At 52.1% G+C, this 11536-nt stretch overlaps 1 protein-coding gene across 1 annotated transcript; it reads left to right on the top strand.

Moving 5' to 3' along the window:
* The first annotated feature begins 1281 nt into the window (after window positions 1-1281).
* On the top strand, window positions 1282-10813 carry CYP4B1 (cytochrome P450 family 4 subfamily B member 1). Its single transcript, XM_084290728.1, has 12 exons — window positions 1282-1507; window positions 4807-4951; window positions 5716-5760; window positions 5978-6105; window positions 6952-7076; window positions 7384-7535; window positions 8244-8350; window positions 8760-8950; window positions 9272-9405; window positions 9499-9563; window positions 10075-10157; window positions 10325-10813. Exons 1-12 carry the CDS (start codon window positions 1328-1330, stop codon window positions 10491-10493), a joined length of 1524 nt encoding a protein of 507 aa, XP_084146854.1. The 5' UTR covers window positions 1282-1327; the 3' UTR covers window positions 10494-10813.
* The last annotated feature ends 723 nt before the right edge of the window (window positions 10814-11536 follow it).

The following is an 11536-nucleotide window of genomic DNA, read 5'->3' as shown; positions in this document are numbered from 1 at the left end:
CTGCAGGAGCGGGTCTGAGAAACAACTGAGATGGATAAAAGTGGTTTAGGACAAGGGCACGGTTGAGGAGATGATTAAAAGAGGTTTAATCGAAGGGCACAAACCACGTGGCATTGCCATGGCTCCTTCTGCAGCCCGCACCTGGCCTCAGCCCCAGTTTCAAAGCATTAAACCCATCTGCAGCCACAGTCCGACAGTGACACCTGCCACAGAACCATTAGGGTTGGAAAAGCCCTCCAAGATCACCTGGCCCAGCCATCCCCTACCACCAGTCACCCACCAAACCATGTCCCTAAGCACCATGTCCAACCTTTCCTTGAACACCCCCAGGGATGGTGACTCCACCATTTCTAAGGGCAACCCGTCCCAGTGCCTGACTGCTCTTTGTGAGGAGAAATGTCTCCTCATTTCCAACCTAAGCCTCATCCGCGCACAGCAGGGAGGCAGCGAGATGTCTGAGGGCCCTGGGGCAGAGCAAGGAAGGACCTCATGTCCCCTCAGTGTGTGCTGGCTTCCTTGAGCCTGCCCCTACAAGCCCTCAGGAGCAGCTCTATGGTCTTTGCCATGCCCAACACTGTGTGGTGCATGGCACAGGAGAGCCTGGGGCTCCCCAAACACCTCCTGTGCATCCTCCAGCCAGCACCCGATGCCATGGGGTTGTTCCCATGAAGGGACACACTTTCTGTCCCCACAACCTGGCTACACCAGTCCCTGAGCCCCTCGCTGTGGGGGACACCCGGCCACCCAGCCTCACACATCCCTCAGCTTGGGGCTTTTGGGGGCTGTTTTATGCCCAGTACCAGTCCCATGGCCGGACTCCTAGCTCACCGTGGTGGCCACATCTTCAGATTTTGTCCCAGCCAGCTTTAAGCTGTACCTTCACAGTGTGAAGTGCTCTGCTCACACAGCACTTAAGAGCATCTCTGCGGAGCGAAACCCTGAATCCCCCCAACCCCAATTTTTCCCAGACACACACCCTGCATTCCCCTGGCACAAAACCGATTGCTCTTGGACAATTAACCCCGCATCCCTTTATTTTATGCCCCCCAGCACCTGCGGGCCCCCCGCAGCCCCGCTGCCCCGCAGCCCAGCGCGGGGCTCGCCGCCGGTACCGGGGGGAGGGAGAAGACTCGGGGCGGGCGGCATCTCCCGGGGCGGGCGGCATCTCCCGGGGCTGGCAGCTCCGTTCCCAACAAGCTGTGCCGTGATTTGGCCTCCACTCGATCTCCCGGCCCTGCCTCCCCGCCCTGCATTGGCTGCCGGTGGGGACAAGGACGCCGGTAGCCGCCCGGAGCCGCGGCTAGCTCGGCTTTTGGGGCGGAGGGTGATGAAGGCGACCTGGCTGGGCGTGGATGTGGCCCGGGTGCTGCACTTGGCCGGGGTTTTCTGCTTGAGCTGCGTGCTGCTGAAGGCCATCCAGCTCTACCACCGGCGGAGGGAGCTGCTCCGGGCTCTGGCCGCCTTCCCCGGGCACCCCACGCACTGGCTGCTCGGCCACGTCCACGAGGTGCGTGTGTGTGGGGGGGGGGAAATGCGGGTGGGAGACGGTCTCCCGGGGGGAATAGGGGTGACAGGGGAGGAATGGGGGGCAGCAGGGAGGTGACCCCGCGTGGGGACGGGGGGACACGCGTGGGGAGAGGCGCCGGGGAGAGCCGCACGCTGCGGTGCCTGCAAAACGCGGGGGGATGCAGGCGGCGGCTGGCTGGGGGGGAAGGAGGCAGTAATGCGAGGTGTCTTCCTAAGGAAGAGTTAAAGCCACGGCTGAACACGCCCGTGGGCACAAAAAGTCCCGTTATAAGCGCCTGTGGCTTGCGTGACTAATCCCAAGATGCGTGCTTGCTGGCACGGATCAGCGTGCGAGCGTGGTGCGGCTCCCCGGCAGCTCCGCCAGGTGCAGGGGGGCTGCCTCGTGTGAAAAGGTTTTTAATTCACGAGGAGGTGGAAGAGCTTTTTAATTCCCGCTGGAAGTCTTCAGGGCCAGGCTGGATGGGGATTTGGGGAAATGGATCTGGTGGGTGGCATCCCTGCCCGTGGCAGGGGGCTGGAAACTGGTGGTCTTTAAGGTCCCCTCCACCCCGGCCCGTTCTTCGATTCTGCATTTCGAAAATCACCCTGACCTCTCCTGGCTTCTGCTGATTCCCCACCCTGACCAAACCTATGGCACCCCAAAAATAACTGACACCCCAAAAATAGGGGTGGAGAAGTTAAGCTGGAGGCAGGACCTCCGACAGACCATGTCCGCGCCACAGAGCCCCAGTTTTGCTGTGCTGAACAGGACAGTTCGGCTTTTGGCAATGTGAATGTGAAGACAGGCCAGTTCGGGGTTTTGTTGTGCTGCCAATTAGACTTTAAAACTGCAGTTAATGAAGTGTGTTCACCAGTTTCTCAGCTGTGCCAATTTATACTGAGATGGGACTTGACTCCCTGGTGCCGATCACTCTCTCCCGTCATTGCTAGGTTGTTCACAGGTCAACTTTACCTTGGACTAAAGTAACCTTTTACCTTTGACAAGCTTCTGCTTTGTTGAGGAAGAATTACTGGTAGTTTTACTGGTTAAGTGCTGCTAAATTCACTAAAAACCAACAGTTCACTGAGCCAGCGAGGAAGCTGTAAATGCCCTAGGCATATGCTGAGTACAAAATCCATGTGCACCTAGAGGAGGAGCTAACAGGATGTCTGGCAGCTGCATTCAGGGAGAACACCGAGATTTCCTATTCCATCGATTTAAAGTAATGAAGTGCCAGCTTTGGTTCAGGTCAGTATCTCAAATATATTTGTGGTGCCTCAGGTAGTTCTCCTGGGAATACATCACTGGTTGTTTTAAAGCATTTTCAGGTGTTAGGCTCTGCTTGTCCAAGTCACTTGGTGGAAATTAGTGTCAGGAGAGGTGGCGCAGAGCCCTTCTGTCTCACTGAAGTGGCATGACCTGGTGAAAACCCAGAGTGCCAGGCCCTGGCTGCACTTCCAGTCACAATTTTTGGGAACCTCAGGGGAGCTGCCCACGGTCCAGGAAGGATGTCAGTCCCTCGGCAGCCTTCTGTGTGCATCTCGCCTGTTTTAGCACCCGATGGAGGAGAGCAAGCCTATTTTTGACTAAGCTGTGTTAGTGCAGCACAGTGGTCAGATTTCAGCTCCTGCGTTTCCTGTGCTCCATTCGCTATCAGTGTGTGGTCATTAAAAATGCCTTTAGGCGCCTCTTCCCAGATGCTTTTAAGGTTGGATCCATTCCAAGTCTTGCATTTCGGCGTGAGATCGGGCTATTACCTTTCTTCCTTAGAACCAAGCAGGGGTTATACTTGTCTTTTAAAGCACCCAAGGGAGGAAGAAATAGAAGTGTTGTTGTGTGTTTTTTTGAGGCACTAAATGCATGCCTCATATCTGGAGCCCTGGTTAGGAAGCAGGAGCTGATGGTTGATGTTCCTCTGCAACATGCAGGACTTTAACCCCCTCTGCACGGCAGGCAGAGGTGGTTCACCTTGGGGGCAATCTCTCCTTTCACAGAACTCGCTCTGCTCTCTGCCAGCGCAAGGATTTGTCTCAGTAGCGTGGATCAAACTGGGTGCCGATGCTCCGGACAGAAGGCTAGGTGCAAAGACTTGTGGTGTTAGGACTTCTGCCACCCTTGGAAAGCTGAGCACAGCGAGGCTAACTGCTGTCCCAGTTACTGCCAGCATGTTTATGCTTTCTCTGATTGCACGACAGGAGGAAACCCAAGCAGCTGTGTCCAAGGGACTGTCACTTGCTCAGGTGTCTGAAGGCACCTTGCCAAGTCCCCTTTCTGCTGACGTTTCCTAAGGTATAGGCTGGCAGGTGGGTGCTGGGGAGGACTGCTGCCTTTAGGAGGAAAACTGGCCCCCTAAAACTGGAGAAATGTATGATTCTCTTTAGTAAATCCTAAATCCTAAGCTGGGGCTGGCCCCATGGAGCAGACACCCGCTGTGTCTCCCGAGGGTGAGGCTGGGTGGGTGGCTAACTGAGCACCAACCACCACAGCCTGAGAAACACTCGACGCACGAAAAGCCAAGCCAAGATAAGTCAGCACTAAAGTAATCGAGCAAACATTCCCTCGACTCAGTAAATAACGTGACATTGTGGCTAATTGCTACACCATATCAAATTCATTGCACGGCAAGTGTAATTAGACTTTCAACTTGGTCAGCGCAGCAGCTGCTGGTTCAGCCCTAGCTCACCAAAACCCTTCCCTCTGCGTAGTGTCACAGCCAGACTAGGTCTGTGGGTGGACTGGCAAGATTGTCAGAGCAGCTTTTGTTTAAAGAAACTTGGGCATGTTTTTGCTTCTGCGATCTTTTCTTCCCTGCCTGCGACTCCAGACATTTCCACCAAGCCATCTAACCAGGTCATTGGTTATTGCCTGTTTAATATACAACATGACCAGCTGTAAAAGCAATAAAACAATGATCACTTTGAAAGAATGAACCATCCAGTGCCACTGCTATTGGTGATGGTGTTCACGTGTTGCTCCTCAGAGTCTTTTCTGGGGTAAATGTGAGTTCTTTGGAGTGGCTGTGAAAAAAGAGAACCGAACACGCATGCACAGATAGGCAGCACACACCTGCCCATGGCTAGGATTAATTGATAAGGAAGAATTACTTTATATGATGTTCAAAAGTAACAAGCATGACTGCTTCTCATGCTAGGGAAGCCTGGAGGGAGAACCACCCCTTGCTGGTGATGGTTTCGTGGTGCAGGGAAACCACGAGCTTTTTAAGACAGTCGCTTAGGAGATTTTATTTTTTTTCACCGAATCTGAGCATTCTTTCTCTTTTCACTTTTCCACAACTGTAGTTTCTCAAAGAGGAAGAGGCGCTGGACAAAGTAGAGGTGTGGTCACAGAAGTACCTGTATGCCCACCCTCTCTGGTTTGGGAGCTTCTCGGCATTCCTGGTTGTCACCGACCCCGACTATGCCAAGGCCCTGTTTGCCAGAGGAGGTAAGAGACGATGCATCCCCTTGTGGGGAGCAGTCATGGACTGCAGCTGTCCCCTGCCATGATGACAATTCACAGCAAGGCAGGGTTTCACAAATAAGTTGCCTTGCAGAAATCATCCAAAGGCACGGAGATATTTGGCTTCTGTGTGCCCTGTCCTGCATGGTCCAGGCACACAGCCGCATGGCCCACCAAGGGCTGGAAGGGACCAGGGGCCCTCAAAACCACCTGAAACATGCCAACAAATCTTACTTCCTCAAGTGCTCCTTGAAAAGTCATCTTCTTGGTGCCTGATCACGGCAAGGAGAGGACAACTCGGAGCTTTGGTGTTGGCTCAGACCCACGGTCACCGTGCAGAGCTGTTGGTTTGGTGCATCCAGAGGGAGAGGTGCTAGACAGTGCTGTCTGGGAGGGTTAATCATTTATCCTACAGCGTATCCATTCGACTTTGGACGACCAATATTCTTGTTTATTCCACTCCGAGCATCTGCTTTTATACAGTTTTTCACAACTGGGCCCAACAGTGTTATTTTGGCGTGGAATAGCGATCGGTGCTGCAAGGCTGCCACCACTTCTGTCTCACACCCAACCCGAAGTAATACCCTAGGGCCAGTCTTCAGGTGTGAACTGGTAGATTGATGCTGGTGAAATGTTTACCATTTTATTTTCTCTTTCTTTCTTTTCTTTCTCTTTTCTTTCTCTTTTATTTTATATTTTATTTTATTTTATTTTATTTTATTTTATTTTTATTTTATTTTTTTTTACAGATCCCAAGGATAACATCAGCTATAAACACCTCATCCCGTGGATTGGTAAGTATTCCCAGGACTTTGCCTTCCAGGAATGACCCTGAAGTTAGCCAAGAACACATTATAAACAAGCAGCATTGCACTTGTTCCTTGATGCAGTTATGGCAAAAAGCTTTCTGAAATTATTACTTTTTAGCATGTTTATCTGGGCTGTGTCCATAGACAGGTGAAATCGTTCTGCTTGTGCCTACGGAAACATGCGCTGCCTGTGTTTCCCCAGGGAAAGGGTTGCTGATCTTACACGGGCCAAAATGGCACCAGCATCGAAAGCTCCTGACGCCGGGGTTTCATTACGACGTGCTGAAGCCTTACGTAGCCCTGATGGCAGAGTCTACCAACGTGATGCTGGTAGGGATGATGTCGAAGGCACTTTTGTAAATGAAAAACCAAAGTAAATAAAATTTCACAACAAATCCCTAAAATATAATGGTTGGGGCATAGCTACACCGTGACCTGAGGTTAAAGGCTGTCATTTGTCATCCTACCCTCAGCCGGACTGCAGCCCCTGGCTTGCCCAATGCACGGAGATGCAGTGTCCTTTCACCCCTCAGTGCTGGGCATGATAGAAACCAGGGTGAGTTAGAGGTGAGGGGTTGGAGGCTTTGTGCACAGCTGCCCCTGGGCAGGCAGGATCTGGTGCAGCTCCGGGTGCTCCTTCTTGTCCCCCTCCACCCAGCCTCCCCAGAGCAGCTCAAGGGCTTTGCCCAGCTCTCCCCCAGCAGCTCCCTGCAGCTCCCTGCTGTTCTCCCTCCTGCCAGCCCAGGGAGCAGCCAGGGCTCAGGGGCTGCAGAGCCACGAAGGCTTTTGCAATGCACATTGGTGCAGTTGGTGCAGTTTTCGCACTTGCAGACAGTGCAAAGTGCCGTGTCAGGCCATGCCACAAGGTGGCAATCTTTACCAAAGACATAAAGCTGTATGTCCAAGCCGTATTTCCCAGCCTGGTTTCATGCTGAGAGCTCGGGTGCTCCTCTCTCCTCCTTTTCTCAGCTTTTGGGTCCACCAGTTTCGTGGGTAGCTGTTGAGACAAATCAGGCCAGGTGCTGGCTTCCTCTTGCTGGGATTCTGACAGCAGTTTTTCTCTTTTCCATTTCTCTGGGACATACCTAAGGCCAAGCACTCGCCTAATGGGAAGCTGAGTGCAGACCTTGCAGGACTGCCCCTTGTCTTCTCATTCTTGTCTCCTTTACCCCCTAGGATAAATGGGAAAAGCTGGCCACTGATGGGAAACCAGTGGAGCTCTTTGAGCACGTCAGCTTGATGACTCTTGACAGCATCATGAAATGTGCCTTCAGCTATAACAGCAACTGCCAGACCAACAGGTCAGTGCTGGCTGCCACAAGGCCTGGCAGAAAGCAGCTCAGAAGGGAAGCAGGCAAATAGCTTGCTGTGATGCTCCCAGATCCACTTTGACCACTCAGACTCAAGTCACTTGGGCAAGCACTTGCTAAGTAGAAGTGCAGCAGCCTTCTAGGCTTAAAGAAGTCTTTCTGATGCCATTATGCCTTAAATGCTTGGTTAGTCACTGCTCAGGAACCCCAGGTGGGCTGTGGATGGCGAGGGCGTCAGGCTGGTGTTATTGCCTGTCCCAGCTCATGCAGTGGTGTAATTCTCTTCCCCTCTCCCCAGGAAAAACACCTACATCCAGGCTGTCTACGACCTGTGCCAGATGGTGCACCAGCGGCTCCGCATCTTCCCCTACCACAACGACTTCATTTACTGGCTCAGCCCCCACGGGTTCCGGTTCAGGAAGGTCTGCCAGCTCGCTCACGACCACACAGGTATGCCCTGTCTTTATCAGCTCCCAAAGCTTTCGTGGTGGCTGGAAGAACTTTCCAGGGAGCAGGTATGATCCAGGCTCTGCATCTGCCACATCAGCTGGCACTGCTGCAGCCTCTGGCCCAAAGAAACCCATCCAGAGCTGAGAATTAGGTACTCCTATGAGAGCCTGGGTGAGTTACCTCCTTGTCCGTGTAGCAATCCTGCGAGCATCCACAGAGAGCAGCAGCTTGCAGCAATGGCTCGTGTTGGGCATGAAGCAAGGGGTCTGACAGCTCCTGGGTTATTAAACTGGGTTAACAGAGGGCTCAGAGGGATTCTCCTCTGGGAACGCTCCTGTTACATGACCAGAGACTGGCGAGATGGAGGGATGAGCACTGCGGGCAACACTGCTGGCAGGAATTATTTTCCTCTCCAGGCCAGCCATGATTTCAGTGCGGGAGGGGTGGGTAGGACAGACCAGGGGGTCTGTCGTGGGCAAAGAATTGTGCAGAAAAGGATCTGCTACTGTGGTTGATGGCAAGGCGTATGTCACTTGTTATCATGCTCCTTAAAAAAAAAATAAAACTGTCAGGGATGCAGAAATACATGTGCCAAATGCATCATGAACTGGTAGGAGACATCCCCTCAGGCGAGCTTTGCATTCAGGAGGTGATTTCCAGGCTCAGCATCTCCTGTCCCTGTTGAACCTTACACTCTTCCTTGCTCAGACAAGGTGATCCATGAGCGGAAGGAGTCCCTTAAAGATGAACAGGAATTCGAGAAGATCCAGAAGAAGAGGCATTTGGACTTCCTGGACATTCTGCTCTGTGCCAAGGTGGGTGCTGACAGGTGCATGGCTCATCTTGGCCAAGGAGAACACTCAGCAGCAGGCAAGGCCATAAAGTGCAAAATCCAGCCCCTGTGGGGGTGCCACAAACCTCCAGAGGTACTCAGGGCCACACGAGCCATTAGATCAGTCAAAAACACCATACCTGGTCCTGCCCAGCTGAGGAGGGGCTGAGGTGACCCGGCGCTCAGCCACTGAGATGTTGGCAGTGCCTGCTGGGGAGCTCAACACCGAGAGGGATTTCACAGTCTTAATATAAAGGGGACAAAGGGATTTACAAATGAAAAGGGGCCCTGATTCAGTCTAAACAGAGATTTATTTGGGCATACATATCCCAAGCCATCATCACTCATCAATGTGTCACTTGGGGCCACTGAAGCTCTCTCTGGGCTGCTAGGACGAGAATGGAGCTAGCCTGTCCGATGAGGACCTGCGCGCTGAGGTGGACACGTTCATGTTCGAGGGGCACGACACGACGGCCAGCGGGATCTCCTGGCTCTTGTACTGCCTGGCACTGCACCCCGAGCACCAGGCGCGCTGCAGGGAGGAGATCCAGGGCATCCTGGGCGACCGGGAGACGCTTCAGTGGTAAGGCTGACCATTTCCCCCTCTGGTGACTTTTTCCCCATTATGGTCATTCCTAAGCAAGCATTGTCTTCATGTCCTGAAAGCTGGAATGTTAAAGGACCGATTTTTCATGTTGCTGAATGCACGTTGTAGTCATGGCTTTTCATTTCCCACTGTCACATTGTGCTTAACCTTGCTGAAAGGATAAAGGTGTTCAGAGGTGGTGGAGTTCCCAGCTTGCAGCATCCCATGGCTGGATGCTGTGGCTCCCTCTGTGCACCCCATCCATTTCAAGGGGGCAGTGGGAGGGAGCGAGCAGCTCTAATTTCCCTGTCTCTGCAGGGAGGACCTGGGGAAGATGACTTACAGCACCATGTGCATCAAGGAGAGCCTTCGCCTTTACCCGCCAGTCCCTGGCGTGTCCCGGCAGCTCAACAAACCCATCACCTTCCATGATGGACGCACCCTGCCAGAAGGTTTGTGTGTCCCATGTCCGCTTGACAACACAGCAGTAAAATCATTTGGCCTTTGCCTCTGAGCCGTTTTTCTCCTCCTGGACTGCTTTACAGGCTGCATCGTCGCGATTAGCATTTATGCCATTCACCGAAACCCCATGGTATGGAAAGATCCTTTGGTAAGTCTTGGAGTGCCTTTCTAATAACTTTCCCACCCTATGCTGCACCTCTTTGAACTCCTGCTCTGTGTGTTAGGACAGTGGGGCCCTCTTGCTGCTGCACATCTTTTCTCAGCATCTTTGGGATGCTGAGAAGCAGCTGCCGTGTTTCGGGTGTTTCAGGCGCTGGTGGTCGTCGCACGGCAGCATTAGCACCTCTTCACAGGGTGCTGCACCACCAGCAAGACAAAGCTTCTTGCATTAACAGACAAAAAGATGGTTTTGCTCAGCTTATAGGTGGTGAATTCAGCTGTAATCATTGCTGTGTCTGATTTGTCTTGGCAACACCATTGCACAGCTCCATGGAAACCGTGGGGGTCTGGTGGATGAGTGTCAGTCCGTCTTGAAATACATCCCCTCTCCAATGGGGTTGTTCAGAAATTATGGGGTGTAGCCTTTCTGAGGATACCAGTCAGTACCTTTCCTCCTTACATAACCGCTTCTTTTCTTGCTGTCAATACTCCATATCCAGGTGTTCGACCCTTTGCGGTTTTCTCCGGAGAACACGTCTGGCAGGCACTCTCACGCCTTTCTGCCTTTTGCTGCTGGAATCAGGTAAAGTACTGGACTTTGGAAGAGAAGTGGGGAGAGGAAACGTGTATCCCTGGGGACGGCTCAGCCCAATGGAGCCTGTGCCAGGGGACCCTCTCCCCCGTCCCCCCTGCTCACATCCCCTGGGTGCTTGCTGTGTCTGGAGGCTGAGCTGAGCTGCTTTATCCCAGGAACTGCATCGGGCAGCAGTTTGCCATGAACGAGTTGAAAGTGGCCCTGGCCCTGACCCTGCTCCGCTTTGAGCTGTCCCCCGACCCAGCCAATCCCCCCTTGAAGATACCTCAGATCATCCTTCGCTCCAAGAACGGCATTCACCTGCACTTAAAGAAAATCCACTGATGCTGGGAAATGGCCCGAGAGGCAGCAGGAGGGACCGAGTGGAGAAGGAAACAATGCTTCCTTGGGACAAAAGGTGCACAGCAGGCTTTGGGGATGAGGATTCCTCGTTCCTGCACTGCTGCCAGCAGCTGAATGCGTCCCCATGGTCACCTCGGTGCCCGCACCTCCCCAGTGCCTGCAGGTCAGCTTGGGGCAGACCTCACCTCTCTTTTCCTGCTCAATGCCTGATTACACTCAATGCACTGACTATAGTTTGGGCCACAAACTTCTGCTCAAACTGCAGAATATGCTGTAATTTTTGCATTAATAAACCAGTAATTCCTGTACCAGCCACTGCTTTGGTTTGTATTGCTGATGCTCACCAGGTCGGTCACACCAGCCGCCCCACAATCTCCTCCCATGGGCCCCACAGAATAAACCACCTCCATTGCAAAAACTGCCAAAGTGACTAAAACAAGATTTCTCCCAGTAGTTCAGAAAACAGATGTGGTATTAGGATTCAGAATCACCTTGATAAGTTGGAAAAACTGATCAAATTATCAGGATGTGGCTCTGTAAGGACACACAAAGCAGAAGAGCAGACATAGGTACTGCACAAAATTATGAAGGGAAACGACTGATGGGGCTGCAGCCTCCCCAAAAAGGTATTTTGAAGACATGGAGGACTATAAAGGTAACATGAATCAATAATATCCAGCTGTTGTAATCAACACAGACACCAAACTTGGATACTTATATAATATTTCTCTAAAATTTTCCCTTCCATCTCCGTTTACTAGATGAAAAAAGACACTGCCCTTCAACCATATTCAAGCATAAAGGCAACTACATTTACTCCAAGATATACCTTGCCTTCATATTCTCACGTGTAATATGAGATTTTTTTAATCAAAATAGCTGGTCACCAGAAGCAAACAACATACATCTCTTTATTGGATTCAGTTTTGTTTCATGATAAGATTTTAAAAAAATACCATCATGTGGGTGAACCTCGGCATGCAAAAGTGAAAAATGAAAGCAAGAACATCAGATTAGCAAGAGCA

The sequence above is a fragment of the Netta rufina genome, assembly GCF_964035555.1.
Source record: "Netta rufina genome assembly, chromosome: 8".
NCBI lineage: Eukaryota > Metazoa > Chordata > Aves > Anseriformes > Anatidae > Netta > Netta rufina.
Note: the sequence above shows the minus strand (reverse complement) of the source record. Positions and strands in the feature narration are given on the sequence as shown.

Coding starts and splice junctions, on each gene's coding strand:
- CYP4B1 (XM_084290728.1), top strand. CDS start 1,328: ATGAAGGCGACCTGGCTGGGCGTGGATGTGGCCCGGGTGCTGCACTTG. Junction 1,508..4,806: donor TGCTCGGCCACGTCCACGAG/GTGCGTGTGTGT, acceptor CCACAACTGTAG/TTTCTCAAAGAGGAAGAGGC. Junction 6,106..6,951: donor AGTCTACCAACGTGATGCTG/GTAGGGATGATG, acceptor TTTACCCCCTAG/GATAAATGGGAAAAGCTGGC.